The sequence below is a fragment of the Rattus rattus genome, chromosome 13 (genome assembly GCF_011064425.1).
Source record: "Rattus rattus isolate New Zealand chromosome 13, Rrattus_CSIRO_v1, whole genome shotgun sequence".
NCBI classification, from domain to species: domain Eukaryota; kingdom Metazoa; phylum Chordata; class Mammalia; order Rodentia; family Muridae; genus Rattus; species Rattus rattus.
In genome coordinates, this window is record NC_046166.1 from 13,047,357 (window position 1) to 13,064,153 (window position 16,797).

Below are 16,797 nucleotides of genomic sequence, written 5' to 3' on the forward strand. Positions count from 1 at the left end.
TGGCACCATTGGTCCTGCCGGTCAGCTGACGCCCGGCCGGCCCCGCCCCGCAGGCGCGGAGCGTTTTTGCGGGGCTGCTAGTGGACCGCGGAGAGGTTCTGAGCGAGGTCACACAGCAGGAGGGTCGCGGTGCTCATCTCCATAAAAAACTGAAGAAATTCCCCGACTCCATCTTTAAGAAAAAGTTAGGTTTTAAAACCTTTCATTAATGTTTAGAATATTTTTTGGAATATTTCATGTAGCCCCCTGATCCAGCTGCAGATGACTCTGAACTTCTGATCTTCCTGCTTCCACCTCCCAAGTGCTGCAGTGACAAGTGCTGCACGACCGAATTTACCTGGTGCTGGGCTCGAACTGGTGCAGGGCTCCATGCATGCCAGGCCAGTGGCTTGGCAGCTCTAAGTCATGGTCCCTGAATTGCTGGGCAAAGCACTTCATACACACTAGGTCACCCCTTACCACTGAGGCCCCTCTCCAATCCAACTATCCCGTGTGTGGAGCTGGCCATGCTGGCACTCACCCTTCATCCCAGAGGAGGCGGCAGCAGATCTCCTTAGGTCATCCTTGGCTACATAGAGAATTGCAGGCAAGCCTGGGCTCCGTGAGACCTTGTCTCAAGACAAGGGATTTTAGTACATTGTCACTACCACCTAACCCTAAGAGCCCCATCCTCCCCAGCAAGCTCTCCTGTGCCCCAGCTCCAACCCCTGGCAGTCCCGACATGCTCTTTTCTCCTTGGATTTGACTGAGCTATTTCTGTGAGGGAGGTGGTCTCTGGAATAGTTGGTTTTCAGTTTTTCAAACTCAAAACACCTTATGGGTTGCCAGGTGAGCCTTCCTTTTTAATGGCTGAGTAGTATTCCCCCCACTGGCTTACCCACGGGTGGCCACTGGCCACTTCATTTTGTAGCTACCCTGGGGTAGCTGCAATGACTGTTCCAGAGAAAGGAATGTCTTTCTTGGCATATGTTTTCCGTCTTCTTGGATGTATACCTGCAGGTGGACTTCCCAGAGCCATATGGTAGCTATGTGTTTTCAAGGGCAAGGAAGTGCCAGTTGGTTTCCCAAAGCACCTGCCCGCCAAACAAATGTCAACAAAGTGACTAATTCTGCGGGACCAGCAGGCTGGAGTCTGACTGAAAATGAATGTGCAAAGTCTACTCAAACTGCTTGTAGTTTGCTCTCCCCAGGGAACAGAGCCAGTCAGCTGGGTCCTGCCAGCTCCGAGGACCAGGGCTCCTGTCCTCTTATGAGCAATTCTCATGCTATGGCCAGGCAGCAGGATCAGGTGTTCAAGGTCTGCCTGAGGTACGTGAGACCCTGTCTCAACAACCTAAAAATAAAGACATAAACACCTTTGAACACTGTAGCGGAGCAATTTTCTAAACCTTTTGATGGGTGTTGGAGAGATGGCTCAGTAGTTAGAGCATCCACAGCTCTTAAAGGGGACTCAGCGCCCACATGGCCCATGTACTTGTTAATGAACAAAGTTTGTTCCTTGCAAATTCCTATTCATTCTTCAACACCCTCTCTGAATGCTCCTTCAGGACTTCAGGGTTTCTTGAGCACAGGAAAAAAAAAGTCACTCCCTTCACTGGCACGTGCAGGCAGCAGAAGCCGAGGCTGTAAGGACATTCAGTGGTTTCTTCTGCTATGGTTTCCGGGGCCCTTGTGACCTATTTCTTCCTGCTTCCTGCCCCCATGTGTGTAATGTTCCTGAAAGTGGGGCACCCTGGGCACTTAGCTACAATGAGCCTTCAGAAGGGCCAATGGGAGGGGAGGAAGACACATGTGGGTGCCCCACACTGTGACCTCAATAAGGGGAGACCCAGCACTGCAGTGTGTGTGGGATCTCCTCTCCTCACACATCCTCCATGGCTCCCTAGTTCCCTTCCAGCCAGGCAGGTCTCTCAGCCTGGCATTTGAAGAAGCTTGAGGCTGTGGGCTTGCCACCACCAAGCACTGACTCTAGATGCCTGACTGCCATTCACCCAGCCAGGCCTCATTCACATGCAGCTTGTTGGGGGAAACAGAGCCTGATATATGTGTTTGTTGAAGGCAACATTGGCAGGACGGGGAACAGCTCCCAGAGAAGCAGGTTTTGCCCCAGTGCAGCTGCATGACGCCAGCTCGTTGCCTCCAGCTGGAGCCTCTGGACTGTTTCTTTATCTGTGATATGGTAGGCCATGGTGGCCTTTCTGAGAACAAGGCCATTTTAAGACCACGGGGAGGGTGCACGTTAAACTCATGCTACAGTCTTCCACGACCTCCCCCCTTTCTTTAGATAACCTAGAACTCATGGCAATTGCCCCGACTCAGCCTCCCAGGTAAGTGCTTGGATGGCATTTGCATTATTGCCCAGGCCTTCCCTGTATGTTTGTTCCATCACCCTGACTCTGCCCCTCCCCCAGCCCCCAGTCCCTCCCTGGGAGCACCATGGGAGTCAGTCTGTGTGGGTCACGGGTCGAGTGTGCCAGGGCAGAGACACAGCCTCATTGTCCTAGAGCTGCTGATCTCATAGCCCTCAGGACGCTTGACCCTGGGCCAGGCCAAGCCAGCTGTCCTGGGGACTTGGCTCCTGCTCCAAGTGCACTCTCAAAGCACCATGAACCCATCCATATGGGTCTCAGTTTCGCCTTATGCCCGCCCCACAAAACACTACCATCTGTTTCCCTTGTGTGAGCCCTGGAACTTTTAATTTGAGACAGGGTTTCTCTGTGTAGCCCCAGCTGTTCTGGAACTCACTTTGTAGGCAAGGCTGGCTTCGAACTCAGAGATCTGCCTGCCTCTGCCTCCTGAGTGCTGTTGGGATTAAAGGTGTGTGCCACCACCTCGCTCTGATAACATCTTTAAAGGACAGTCATACCACTTAAATTTTTTCTTTCTCTTTCTCTCTTTCTTTCCTTCTTTCCTTTCCTTCTTTCTTTTTTTAAAGATTTATTTATTTATTTATTTATTTATTTATTTATTTATTTATTTAAAGAAGCACACTGTAGCTATCTTCAGACACACCAGAAGAAGGCATCAGATCTCAATACAGATGGTTGTGAGCCACTGTGTGGTTGCTGGGAATTGAACTCAGGACCTCTGGAAGAGCGGTCAGTGCTCTTAACCACTGAGCCATCTCTCCAGCCCTCTTTTTTTCTTTTTCTTTCTTTTTCTCTCTCTCTATCTCTCTCTCTTTCTTTCTTTCTTTCTTTCTTTCTTTCTTTCTTTCTTTCTTTCTTTCCTTCTTGAGTCTATATAGTACAGGCTGCTCACAAAATCATGGCCATCCCCTATCTCAACCTCCCAGTACTGGAAAAAGGACTTTAAAATGTAACCTACAGGCTGGGGTTCAGTTTCTAGAGCATCTGCTCAGCATGAGGAAAGCCCTGGGCTCCATCCCTAGTCCCCGGTGAATCAGGAGAGGTGTGGTGCACACTTGTCATCTCAGCACTGGGGAGGTGGAGGCAGGAGTTCATGGTCAGCCTTGGCTACATAAATTAAAGTCCATCCTGAGCTACATGAAACCTTGTTTTTTTTTTTTTTTTTGGTTCTTTTTTTTTTGAGCTGGGGACCGAACCCAGGGCCTTGCGCTTCCTAGGCAAGCGCTCTACCACTGAGCTAAATCCCCAACCCCAAAGAGAGAGAGGCGAAACCTTGTTAAGAAGAAGGAGGAGGAGGAGAAGGAGGAGGAGGAGAAGGAGGAAGAGGAGGAAGAGGAGGAAGAAGAGGAGGGAGAGGAGGAGGAGAGGAAGAAGAAGACGAAGAAGAAGAAGTCGTCCCCCAAAAGATTTCCAGGCTTAGGTTGGAGATTTAGCTCAGAGGTAGAGCGCTTGCCTAGCAAGCCCAAGGCCCTGGGTTCGGTCCCCAGCTCCGGGAAAAAAAAAAAAAAAAAAAAAAAAAAAAAAATTTCCAGGCTTACGTACCCAGGTGGGTTTATAAGAGGTGCAGAGGCCTCAGCTCTGGGCTAACTTTCCGGCTGGCTTTTGCTTTCACTTTGACTGGCCCTGGGAGGCAATGAATTTTTCTTTCTTTTCTTTCCCCTCTCTTCACTTTCTTTCTCTTTCAGTGTCAGTGTGTTTCCGAGTGCTGACAAGGTGGCAGGGCCCCTTCAGCCGTGCAGAAGTTCCTGGGGCCTCAAGGCTCCTCATGGACATGTCGGGGCTGCCAGGGACCGGCAAGCACATCATCTTCCTCCTGCTTTGCCAGCTAAGCGGTGAGTCCCCACATCTCCTGAGTCGGGAGGGGTCCATGGCAGGCTGCAGGCTCCAGGTCCCAGTGGTCTCTGAGGTTGTCTTGCTCTTTGTTACATGGGACCCCCGTGGCCACAGATCTGACTTAACTCCAGGTTTGATTTTCCCCTCTGAGAGGAATTTGAACCCTTCCCATCTCCCATTTTCTTAAGCAAGAAAAGCTCAGAGGATGGCTAGGACATCAAAGATCGCATGCACACAGCTTACTACAGACTCCCACACACAGGATATGCACAGGCGGGTTCTCAGGACACCGCATGGACCAGGCTAAGAAGGGCTGGGCCCCCGCGGATCCACCTCAGTCATGGTTGCTGTGTGACTCTGGGCAAATTCTATGCCTCTCTGTGCCTCTATATTCTTCTGTAAGCCAGGGATCTGTAGCTTGTTGGCTTCAGGTTGGCACACAGCAAAGGCTTGCAGGCCTTTGGGAGATGCCATGTGCTAAAAAATTCACAGTGAGTGGCAAGGACCCAGATTCCTACAGAGGGCTATCATCTGAGAACCCAATGGTGGCAGGCTGCAGGGCTGGGGTCACCAGAGGAAGAAAGGAAAACCCTCACCTCAGAATCCAAAAGGCCAATTTCACCCTGATATGCTCCCAGTTAGGTTAACCCTGTGACTGGGGTGTTCTACACTCTCACATAGGCTTCTGGGGAGACCCTGGTGCCTGGAACACCACAGTGGAATCTGCCCACAGGATATCACCATCTTCTGGGGACTGTCACTAGCCCTCACTGCCAGCCACATGCACTCGTGGGGCTGTTACCCTCCCCGCCCCCCAGCATCCTCCCCAAGAAGCATGTTCTTCTAGGGCGAATGTGCTGGCTCTGCTTCTCTACCTCTTCCACTGCCCTTCCTGTGCTCTTGGCAGTCATAGAGGAACCCACTAAGCCACCTGGGGATGCTTACGATGTAGGGTAGGGAGAGGGATGACGGCTGAGAGCGGACGGACTGGTGGACGATGGGTGTGGGCAGCCATGTTGATGGCAAACAGACCCAGACAGAAATGGGGTTGGGCAAGCTAACGCTTGTTCCTGAGCTCTCCCTGGCCACAGGACTCACTGTACCGTCGCTTTCTCTTGTCTTTCAGCCTCCAGCCGAGGTGACAGCTGCTGCGTTGAGAAGATATCATACCCAGATGAAGCCTCAGGTTTGGCACAGGCCCTCCCAGGCTCGGCCTCATGTCACCTCCATGTGTGTTCCTCCTTCCCAGCCGCTGCACACTGGACCCTGCCTGTCCCTTTCAGGCACTCCTGAGCATGGGTCCCCTGAGCTCCTCCTTTGCAGCCTAGCCTCAGGGTTTCAGCAGACCAGTGTTTGGGGCAATCACCAGCTACATATTTGCACTCTGTCCCTAAGGGGAATAGTTACATTTATTAACAAATATCACAAAAGAACTTCAAGAAACAGGCCCCCAGGGGTTGGGGATTTAGCTCAGGGGTAGAGCGCTTGCCTAGCAAGCGCAAGGCCCTGGGTTCCGTCCCCAGCTCCAAAAAAAAGAAAAAAGAAAAAAAAAAAAGAAAAAAAGAAACAGGCCCCCAATTCACTGTTATCCCAAGCCTTGGAAGACTCAGGGGTGGGAGTAGGAGTAATGGGTGGGGGTGGGGGCATCAGGGGTTCATAGTCATCCTTAGCTAATGTGATTAAGGTCATCAGCCTGTCCTACATGAAACTCAAAAACAAAACAAAATCTGCAAGGTGCTGGGATGTAACCTCCTGAGCAGGTAGGAAGGTGAAGGTCCCCAGTGTTGAAAACAAAAATCTTCCTGCTCAGGGGGCTGTGGCCTTGCTCTCCCAGGCCCAGGCAAATACACCTAGGGGAAGTTGGCCCTGTACCCATAAGGTCCAGAAAGGGTGCTGGCAGTGGAGGGAAGGCATGCTTGGGGGGGAAGGGCATAGGGACACAGGGATGGGGGGATGGTACACCGTGGAGTCCCACTTCTCAGACCACCACAATCTCCCATAGGCTCCTCCTTAGGACCCAGGGACTTGAGCTGCTACAGGATTTCCGGGACAGACTATGAGTGCTCCTGGCAGTATGATGGCCCTGAGGACAATGTTGCTCACTTCCTGTGGTGCTGGTGAGGACCCATTCCCACAACTTCACTTGTCCCCATAATCCCTCACAGCCAAGATCTGGGTGTCTTACCTGATCTGAGTGGCTGACTCTCTTTCTAGTCTTTACTCTCAAACTGACCTTCATGATTCTTCCCCGCCCCCTACCTGTCCCCCTCCCCCGCCCACGGACCAAGAACTCATTGCTAATCCTCTCCTCCCTGTAGCTTTGCTCATCCAAACCCTACCCACACCAGCTTTGGCCAAGAATGCTGCTGCTACTTCTCTTCGGGCCGGTCCCGGACTGTGCAGTTCTGGGAACAGGATGGTATCTCTACGTTGTCCAAGGTCAACTTCTGGGTCGAGTCTCGGCTTGGGAACAGGACCTTGAAGTCTCAGGAGATATCGCAGTACCTGTACAACTGGAGTGAGTTGTCCGTTTTACCTGTCCCTCTGTCACCGCAGCTGCCCCCAGTCCTTGGCCTGAGAACATCCCAAGTCCAGGGTGAGGGGTTGGGCATTGCTGTGCGACAAAGCAGACCTATCACACAGAACCCCCTGTCACTGGGCTCTTAGGTTTCTTCTGGCTTCAGCCTGATCCTCTGGGGAGCCGTGTTTTCATGACTCAGCGCGTCTTGACAGAGTGCTGTCCTTAGTGTGCATGAGGATGTGGATTGTGGGAAGATTCAGGAACGGATGTGGGCAGGCTAGTGAAGCGGGTGCCCACCCTTCCACTGAGGCAGGAAATTAACCACTGCAGAGAAAAGTTCACTTCTCAGTGGGAAACTCCTGAGCAGAACGGTTGTTTTAGAAGAACGGATCCTGCTGAGGATGAGACCCAGGATTTTCTTCACTCTGCCCAGAGCCACGCCCCAAACCCCCTGACTGGGGGATTCTGGGCAAGGGCTCTGCCCCGAGCCACGCCCCCAGCATTTTGTTCTTTAAGGTTTTTTTTTTTTTTTTTTTTTCCGGAGCTGGGGACCGAACCCAGGGCCTTGCGCATGCTAGGCAAGCGCTCTACCGCTGAGCTAAATCCCCAACCCCTAAGGTTTATTTTTATTTTATGGGTATTTTTGTTTGGCTTATGTGTGTCTGGCCATTACAAATATGTCTGGTGCCCACGGAGGCCCAAAGTGGGCGCTGGATCCCCTGGAACGGAGGCCATGTGGTTGATGAGAACTGAAGCCGGGTCCTCTGACCCATGCTCCTAACTCCTAACCCATGAGCATCTCTCCAGCGACTTAATACAGTCTTTATTTTTTTTTTCTCCAAATCATTGAATTGGGGACACGAGTCAGTAGATAGACATGAGCCTAGCACACAATGAGCCCCCAGGTTTCATCCCTGGCACAGAATAAATCAGATGTGGGGGTGCGTGCCTACCATCCCCCCTCCTGGGAGGTAGGAGGACCAGGAGTTTACCAAGAGACCCTGTCTGAAGAAACAAACAAACAAACAAAACCGCGGATACAAATCCCCTGCCCCAACGCTTGGTGCAGAATGCGCACAAGGAGTGTGTGTGGGGGGTGCTTCTAGTCAGCGACCCATAGGTGGGGCTGCGCAGACTCCCAGGACCTTGTGTATCCACCCGCCCCCAACAGCCAAGCTCACCCCTCCTCTGGGACACATCAGAGTGTCACGATCACGCGGGGAGTTGCGAATGGACTGGAATGTGTCGGATGGGGCCGGTGCTGAGGTACAACTGAGGCGCCGGATGCCCACAACGAATTGGACCTTGGTGAGTCTGTTTTACAGGTCAAAGGTCACCATAGCACCGTCAATAACCCTCCGCTGGAATGTTCATCCCCAGAGCTGTCCTTTCTGCTCCGTGGCTTAATCCACAGTCCTAATATTTGTTGGTGACCTTCCCTCGATGTCTTGTCAGCAACTTGCTTTTTTGACAAGCTCTGGGCTGTCTTTCTCTGCTGGGTCTCTGTGGTCCAGCCTCTGGGGGCTTCTATACTCTGTGTGAGGGCTAGCCCAATCATCTCCACGACCCCACCCCCAGTGTGAGGGCCACCTCTTACTCTTAGATCCGTTCTCACCCTTCCTCACCCAATCACTCCCCAGCCACTGGAGTCTGCCGCTTTTCCCTGATTCTATGATCCTACCCAGGCCTCAATTTTCCTCTCAGATAAACGGGCAGCGAGTCAGAGGAACCTGACCTGACAGCACCCACCTTGGGAGTTGCAGGAGGGAGGCTGTGGGGGATGGTGAGGAGGGAAGGAGGCTCTTAGGTTTCAGGACTCAGTTGCACAATGAGACCCAGGTTGGGGGTGGGGTATGAGGGTGGCAAACAGCAACATTCCACCTGCTCCTTTCTGAGTCTGAAGTGCAAACCAGCCACACACTCAACCTTCTGTTTTAGGGTGACTGCGGACCTCAGGTTAGCTCTGGCTTAGGTGTGATTGATGACATTCACGGTAGCAGTTCTGGTAAGCATTAATGAAGTCCTCTGTACTGTGCAGGGACTGTGGCCTTGCCCTGTTGGTCAGGATTGGTTTATTCCTATTCTGCAAGGGGCAGAGCGATGTGTGCCAGCCAAGGTCACTGTCAAGGGAGGGAACAGAGCTCCAGTCCAGCAAAATAGCAGAAGCAGGCAAAGGACCCAGGGGTGGTCAGGGTTCACGAGGAGCTGGTCGGACGATCTGGATCTACACCTGGGCAGCCCCAGCACACTGACACGGTGATCCATGTTCTACCCAGAGTCCTGCCTCTGCCCTTCTGAGAACATGGCCCAGGAAATCCAGATACGGAGACGGCGGCGCCTCTCCTCAGGAGCTCCTGGAGGTCCCTGGAGTAATTGGAGCATGTCTGTGTGTGTCCCGCCTGGTGAGAGGGGCCTGGGTTACACGTACTAGGAAAGAGTTAACAAAGTCACCAGTGGAAGTGCATGCCAATCATCCAGCACTGAGAAAGCTGAGGCAGGAGGATTCTGTTTTTGAGGTCAGCCTGATCTCCATAGCCAGACCCTGTCTCAAAAGAAAATAATAAAAGATATGGCAGTAAATCTCAGACATCAGGCTGAGAGATTAGACATCAGGCTGCAGGTAGGACATTAGGCTAGGGGGTTAGACATCAGGTTGGGGGATTAGATATCAGGCTGGGGGATTAGATAGCAGGCTGGGGTTGGACATCAGGCTGGGGGGGTTAGACATCAGGCTTCAAGACCAGGAGGGATTTGTCTCAGCCACTCAGTCCTTTAGATCTGGGACCAGCTCTGCTCTTCTTACAGAATTCCTCCCCCAGGCTGAGATTAAGTTCCTGGTGGAGCCCCTGAACCAAGATGGAAGGAGGCGTCTGACTATGGAAGGGCAGGTGACTGTGCTAGCCAGGGCTGGGGGTGGCACAGGAGGTGCAGGAGGCAGGGGAGGCAGGGGAGGCAGGGGAGGCAGGGGAGGCAGGGGAGGCAGGGGAGGCAGGGGAGGCAGGGGTCACAGATCCTGGGGTGAACTTTGAAAGTTGACTGGCTGAGCACGATGGCTTGCACCCATCATACAGCAGCACAGGGGAGTAGACAAAGTGAGATGAGGAGTTTAGACCCTATCTCTGTTGTTAATGGGGAGCTAGGGCACATGGGGGCAGGGGAGCACAGTGTCCCGGCAGTGCAGGGCTGTCCTGCATCCCTGTCTCCTCTCTGCAGTCACCACAGCTGGCAGTCCCCGAGGGCTGCCGGGACCGGCCTGGGGCGCAGGTGAAGAAGCACTTGGTGCTGGTGCGCATGCTGGCCTGCAGGTGCCAGGCTCGGACCTGGAAGACCGTGCCCCTGGGCAAGACGCTGGACCTCTCCGGTGCCGCCTACGACTTGGATGTACTCGCCCAGACTCGCTTCGGCCGCAGCATCATCCAGAAGTGGCCCCTTCCTGCCCAAGAGCTCACAGGTGCCTGGGTCTCCGGGACAGGAGCACGAGGGAAGGCTGGTTCCACTCTGTGCTGAGCATACTCGAGGTCTGGTCCACGCCTCACTCACGGAAGACCGAGATAAAGTTAAGGTCAAAAATGCAGTTTCCTAGACATACAAAGTCTGATGCAGGACTTTGAAACATTCGAATGGCAGCTGGGTGGGAGGCACTCAAGGGGCTGAGACAGGAGGATTCCAAATTCCAGACCTCACATTGACACCTTGTCTGAAAACTACAACAGAAGACCCTTGTCACCTCCTAGCTCTTGGCCCCTCATTAAACTTATGCCCATGCACCTCACAGGCACAGCAATGGACTCTGGCTTGGTTGATTCAAGGTTTTGCTGGGCAGACTCAGTCTGGTGGTTCTCCCTCTCTGTGCCTCTGGTTTCCTTTGTGCAAATTAGGGCAGACAGCCAGGCCTAGTGAGACATGCCTTTAATCCCAGCACTCGAGAGGCAGAACCAGAAGGATCTCTGTAACCAGAAGGCTAGCTCACTCTACAGAGTGAGTTCCAGGACAGCCAGGGCTACACGGAAAAATCCTGTCTTGAAAACAAAACAAAAAAACAAAAGGCCAGAGTCCCACTTGGTAGCCAGATGGTGCCTGTAAAGTGTTCACTGTCAGCCTGACATCCAGGTGATGCTCAATAAATGCTGAGTTGATGTCAGAGCGGGAAGCTGAGTCTGTGCGGTTATCACTGACATGCTGGTCACCCCTTGTTCCCATGTGACACTCAGTCTCCTTCTAGAGACAAGAACCCTGAATGTCAGCGTGGAAGGCAACGTGACATCCATGCAGTGGGCAGCCCAGGCTCCAGGCACCACCTACTGCCTTGAGTGGCAGCCGTGGGGCCAGGACAGGAACCACACGGACTGTACTCTGATTGCACCAGAAGAAGAGGACCCAGCCAAGATGGGTAACGCTATCACATAAATGTCCTTTGTGATAACACATGGCGGGCTCCAGCCTGTACAGACGGGGTGTCTGAGGCCCAGAGAGTTCTCTTCACTTACTCAGAGTCACACAGCATAGGGCACAGGCAGAAGCGGAATGCTGTGGCCTGCATCTGCAGCCTCTCAGGGCTCCCGTGTCTTGCCCTGGGCAGGTCACACTGTGACAGTTAATGAGTCCCACATATTATGGTGTTTTAAACATTTCCCGCACCTTGGAAGGTGGCAGTTCACAGTTGCTGTTGGCAAAGTAATGAGGTCTGGAGAAAGCCAGGCAGCAGGGTGGTGCCTATGGTGTCTTGTTTTAAGGTGTCCTGCTCTGGGTTTGGGCCGGAGTCCTGGTAGACACACTTTTGGGGTTCTCAGAGAACCCCAGCAAAGGCTGTGGAGCTGAACACAGTCTCCCCTGCATGCTGTAAAGGATGAAGTAGTTGAATGAGGGATCCAGGGGAAAAGGTAGAAAGGCTTTGAAGCACGAGTAAGAGTTTTCTAGGCATTCCCACACAAGGCAGCACAGCCAGCCAGCAGCTACAGAACAGTCCATCAGTGACTGCTCGCTGTGCTGGCCCTTCTAGTGACGCACACCTGGAGCTCCAAGCCTACCCTGGACCAGGAGGAATGTTACCGCATCACTGTCTTCGCCTCCAAGAACCCCAAGAATCCCATGATGTGGGCCACGGTCCTGTCCAGTTACTACTTTGGGGGTAACGGTGAGTGGATCGATCCCTTGGTGCGCCTTGCTGCCCATTGGTCACCTTGGGGTGGCTGTGGGCAGAACCAGGGATGTGCGCTCTCCAGATGCTATTTCTATTGATGGAGCCATGTTGGTGGGTGTGGCCAAGGCTATACGTCGAGCCCTAAGCTGTGGAGTTAGGGCGCTGGGCGGATCTAGGGCTGTGGGTGGAGCCCGCAGGCATTGTAGGCGTGGCCACCGTGGCGGAGGCGTGGCAGCGGGTGTGGTCTGCGCGGGCGGGGTCGCGGCGGGCGGGGCCTTCACTTTGGCTGCCCTGCTGCTAACTGGGGCATTGCACAGTCTCAAGGGTCGGAACTCCACGCCACGTGTCGGTGAGGAACCACACCGAGGACTCAGTGTCCGTGGAGTGGACAGCGTCACAGCTGAGCACCTGCCCAGGGGTCCTGACGCAATACGTCGTGCGCTGCGAGGCTGAAGATGGCACGTGGGAGTCAGGTGCGGAGAGGTGTAAGGGTGGTGCGAGCCCTGTTACTGTGTCCTGAGACAAGACACGGTGACCCCGCAGCGAGTGTGGACCCCACAGGGCTGCTCTGAGTGTCAGGCTCATACCACAGGTCATGAAGGGATCCCTAACTCACTGCTGCCTTCCCCAGCAGAGTTGCTCGTGCCACCCACGAAGACCCAAGTGACACTAAACAGTCTGCGCAGCCGCGTGGTGTACAAGGTTCAGGTGCGAGCTGACACTGCGATGCTCCCAGGCGCCTGGAGCCGCCCCCAGCGCTTCAGCGTTGGTGAGTGGAGACATCAAGGACAGCTGACTGCTCTTTCTTTCCTTAATGACCCCACAGTGCCAAGTACCAGCCTTGGCTTGGAAAGGGGGTCCTAAGGAAGGGGTGTAAGGGAGCGGTGAGAGAACAGCTTGAAGTCAATTGTGGGGTACAAGATGACATCTCTGGGCTTTGGTCAAGTTGACTGTCCACATAGATCTCTGCTTGAGATAGCTCTCTGCTAGAAAAAAATTCTAAAAGCTCTCTGGATAGTTCATGGGCTTGCTGACCAAAGTCAGAAAAAATTCTTAGATTTTCCCATCAAGTCAGAAATCCTGTTATTCAAATTCTAAAAGTAAATCGGGTTTTCCGATCAAAATCTGAAAGCCAGAAAAATTTCTAAATAGCTATGTTAGCTGTCTGAGTTTCTTCTCTGGGTTGGGCACTCTCTTTCTCTCTGTGTCTCTGTCTCTCTGTGTCTCCCTCCCCCACTCTCTCTTTCTGTCCCCCTTCCTTTTTCCCCTCTCTCCAGTGCCAAAGCCTAGTCTTTTTTTTTTTTTTTTTTTTGGAGCTGGGGACCGAACCCAGGGCCTTGCGCTTCCTAGGCAAGCGCTCTACCACTGAGCTAAATCCCCAACCCCAAAGCCTAGTCTTTTATTTACCTATCAATCCATTCATCCATCCCTGGTCCCCCCACCCCCATCATTCCACAAATCACCATCCCCTGACTCCAGCCTTTGAAAAGGGCAGAAGTATGTTCTTTTCTTTTTCTTTTTCCTTTTTATAAAAAAAGTTTTTTTTTAAAGATTCATTTATTTTATGTATTTGAGTTCACTGTAGCTGTCTTCAGACACACCTGAAGAGGGCATTGGATCCCATTACAGATGGTTGTGAGCAACCATGTGGTTGTTGGGAATTGAACTCAGGACCTCTGGAAGAGCAATCAGTGCTCTTAACTGCGGAGCCATCTCTTTAGCCCCCCTTTTCCCGTTTTCTTAGCATTGTAAGTGAATTCAGAGATCTGTCTGCCTTTGTAAGCACAGAGAATACGTTTAGCTGGGTGGGATCCTGTCCTGAGATTACCATTCCCTAAATATTTTTATCTCTTTCTTCACTATCTTTCTGACAAGCTGGCTCATAGTTTAGCTTCTCCTGTTCTTTTAAATCTGTGAAGGCCCTGATTTATATTGCATCCTTATATCTTTGCATAGTTGAGAAATTATATATTCTTGAACTCATGTTTTCAGAGTTCTTTCCCACAGCCTTAAGGGCTGTCCTGAAGGTCTCAGCACTTACTATTTTGTTGAAGCATTAGCCAAAATCTGGCTTCATGGACTCATGCTGCTTCTAATTATTTTGGAGTCATTAACCTTGGCAGGGAGAATATTTCCTAAAGGAGGAACATTACACACACACATACACACACACACACACACACACACACACACACCTCAAACCCAGCAACTCCTGCAAAGCCAACACCCTCTGGGCTCTGTTTCAGGGGCAGGAACTGTGTCCCACCTCCCTTCCATGATCATGTAAGACCTGGCACCACAACACCCGACTGGCCGACTTTTCCTTTGTGGCTTTTCACAGGTCTCTGGAAAAAGCACTAGTCAGATTTTCTCTTCTCTTGCTTACCTCCCTACCTGCAATATTTGACTCCTCCCCATTTTCCAGACTCCTACTTATCCTTCAAAGGCCAGTTATAAAGTCCCCGGCTCTAGGAAGCACTCCTCAGCTGTCTCTGACCCACGGTGACGAGTAACCATCCCACCCCTCTGCTGTCTCTTGACTCCTTGGGTTGCTGTATGTGGGTCAAGTTGCATCTTCCCCACTCAGGGTAGGATCAGGGCACACATCCTTCAACCTGAATTGTCCGGTCCCCAGAGGTGCAGATTTCCCGTCTATCCATCGTTTTCGCGTCTCTGGGAAGCTTCGCCAGCGTCCTCCTCGTGGGCAGTCTCGGATACATTGGCTTAAACAGGTGACTCTCGCCTTACCCCTCCTGCTTTGCCTGCTAGAACAGTATTGAGAACACTCACGACCCCAAAGTATAGATCTGTCCTGGTCTAGACGAGGAAACCGCGGCACAGAAGGCCCGGAACCGGATGTGCGCTGTGGGCAGAGCTGCTGCTGATGTTGAGTGTGTGGTACTCTCCTCTGGTTCACATCACACTCTCCACAACACAGCGGGAACAGGAAGCCTCAGGAACACCCTCTGTGATCTGCCACCTTTTGTTCCTCAGGGCTGCCTGGCACTTGTGCCCACCTCTGCCTACGCCCTGTGGCAGCACTGCTGTGGAGTTCCCTGGCAGCCAGGACAAGCAGGTAAATGTTCCTTCTCGGCTTCCCATTGTTGTTGGGTATGTGCTGTGGGCAATGGCTATGTTCCACAGCTTGCCCAAACTGAAGGGCGACTGAAGACCCAATAGGCCAGAGAATTCTGGAAGTCAACATAGAATCAGAACTTAACGTGGCTTCAACTGAAGAAGAACGTAGAAAAAAAAAAAAACCCAAAAAACAAAAAAACAACTCAAAGCTGAGGACTTCCGACATGGCTGGATGCAAGGCACCGGATCCGTTTCTGTGCTGTAGCTCTCCTGGTGGGGAGAAGGGGTCAGTGTGACTCACCTCTGCCTGTGACTTGGAAGAGGGCCTCCTGAGAATGAATGCGCTCCTCCAGGCCACTGGCGGGGTATTTTAGGGGTTTACTCTGTATCCTGGCCACTCCCACCCAGCCTTAGTCCTATCCAATGACACCGCTCTTCCAATTTTTCTGGCACCTCCCCAGTCCTGGAGTCATCTAATTACATAGCTCCTCCCCACAGCCCTAGCCCTGCCCTCGTCCCTTTACTCGGTCCTAGTCCAGCCCCGTCAGTCAATCCTCGTCCTGCCCTTCCCCTTCTGGCCCGCCCACCCCTACTTTGTCCTACCATTCCTTCCATCCCTAACTCTAACCTTCCTTAATCAGTCCTGGCCCCGCCTCCATCCTGCCCCTTCACTCAGTCCTGGCCCTGCCCCGCACGCAGTTCACTCAGCCTTGACCCCTCGCATACACTGGCTCTGTCCCCCCTCTTTCTAGGCTTGGCAATGGCGCAACCCTGAGGACTTCCCCGAGGTGTTGTACCCACGAGACGCGCTGGTGGTGGAGATGCCCAGGGACAAAGATGATGAGACAGAGTCGCCCCAGGCCACCCCTGAGCGCGCCCTGGACACAAGGTGGCCCTTGGGAACTGAGGGGCAAGTGCAAGGACTCTCAGAGGCCAGGCGCCTGGACCTAGCTAGAGAGGACTGTCCCCGTGGTGACCTGGCCCACGTGACACTCCCGCTGCTCCTGGGAGATGTGACCCAGGGAGCCTCGGTACTTGGTGATCTTTGGTGGATCCATAAGACCGTGGAGCCAGGACCGCCCACTTTGGGTCAAGAGGCCTGACTGCTGCGTTCCCAGCCTGTTCCCTCCTTACGAGCCCCTGACCTGCAACAGCTGGTCACAATGACTGTCCTATTTTATAGATGTGACTCTTGAGGCCCAGAGAAGATGAATGTCTGACCTGAGGTCACACAGCATTAGCAGGACACAGACCCAGGTTTCCCTCCCACCAACTTCCTCCCTCCAGTGCCTATAGCCACACAGTCTGTGAGGAGAGTACAGAAACCACCAAGAAGGGGAAAGTGCTTCATGCAGCCCTGCTTGGTATCCTCAGGGCAAGGCTGGACCCCATCACTGGTCTGTTTGGGGTTGGGGGGCACCCTTCCATTCTGAAGGGACATGGTCAAAGGCTCAGTTGGCCTCCAGTGTCCTGGGCTGGAGTTCAACTCCAGGAGTACTAGACAGGATGAATCTTGAGTGTAATAACTTAGGTGACCTAAACAGCAGGGCTTAGACATCCACAGGGAGGTTATACATCTGGACTCAGTTTCCCTGTTGTAGCACTGGGCACTGAATAAATGGGTCTTCCCAGAGACTGACAAACAAGCTGGCCGTCGTGGTGCACATTTGTCGTTGTCCTAGCACCCAGGAGGCACCTGCATAAAGATGAGCTTGGACTGCACAACAAATCCAAGGGTAGCCTGGGCTAAATGAGACCCGGTCTGGAGGACAGTGTGGATAGTCACTCAGAACTCCGAGATAAGACCTGTATAGTAGAGATAGTTGAGACGAGAGGCCCCGGCGTCCTTGAATGGC

At 52.8% G+C, this 16,797-nt stretch overlaps 1 protein-coding gene across 1 annotated transcript; it reads left to right on the forward strand.

The window, feature by feature from the left end:
- The first annotated feature begins 4,134 nt into the window (after window positions 1–4,134).
- On the forward strand, window positions 4,135–16,485 carry Il12rb1 (interleukin 12 receptor subunit beta 1). The gene is made up of 16 exons (XM_032918978.1): window positions 4,135–4,201; window positions 5,329–5,388; window positions 6,205–6,319; window positions 6,521–6,720; window positions 7,895–8,031; window positions 8,662–8,728; window positions 9,000–9,125; window positions 9,529–9,611; window positions 9,937–10,174; window positions 10,946–11,113; window positions 11,723–11,857; window positions 12,181–12,336; window positions 12,498–12,632; window positions 14,499–14,595; window positions 14,858–14,939; window positions 15,694–16,485. The coding sequence occupies exons 1-16, from the start codon at window positions 4,135–4,137 to the stop codon at window positions 16,042–16,044; spliced, it is 2,217 nt and encodes a 738-aa protein (XP_032774869.1). The 3' UTR covers window positions 16,045–16,485.
- The last annotated feature ends 312 nt before the right edge of the window (window positions 16,486–16,797 follow it).

What these genes read in the sequence shown, in the direction of transcription:
- Il12rb1 (XM_032918978.1), top strand. Translation starts at nt 4,135, where the DNA reads ATGGACATGTCGGGGCTGCCAGGGACCGGCAAGCACATCATCTTCCTC. An exon ending in CCTGCTTTGCCAGCTAAGCG is followed by an intron (nt 4,202 to 5,328) that starts GTGAGTCCCCAC and finishes CTTGTCTTTCAG; the next exon opens with CCTCCAGCCGAGGTGACAGC. An exon ending in CTGGCAGCCAGGACAAGCAG is followed by an intron (nt 14,940 to 15,693) that starts GTAAATGTTCCT and finishes CCCTCTTTCTAG; the next exon opens with GCTTGGCAATGGCGCAACCC.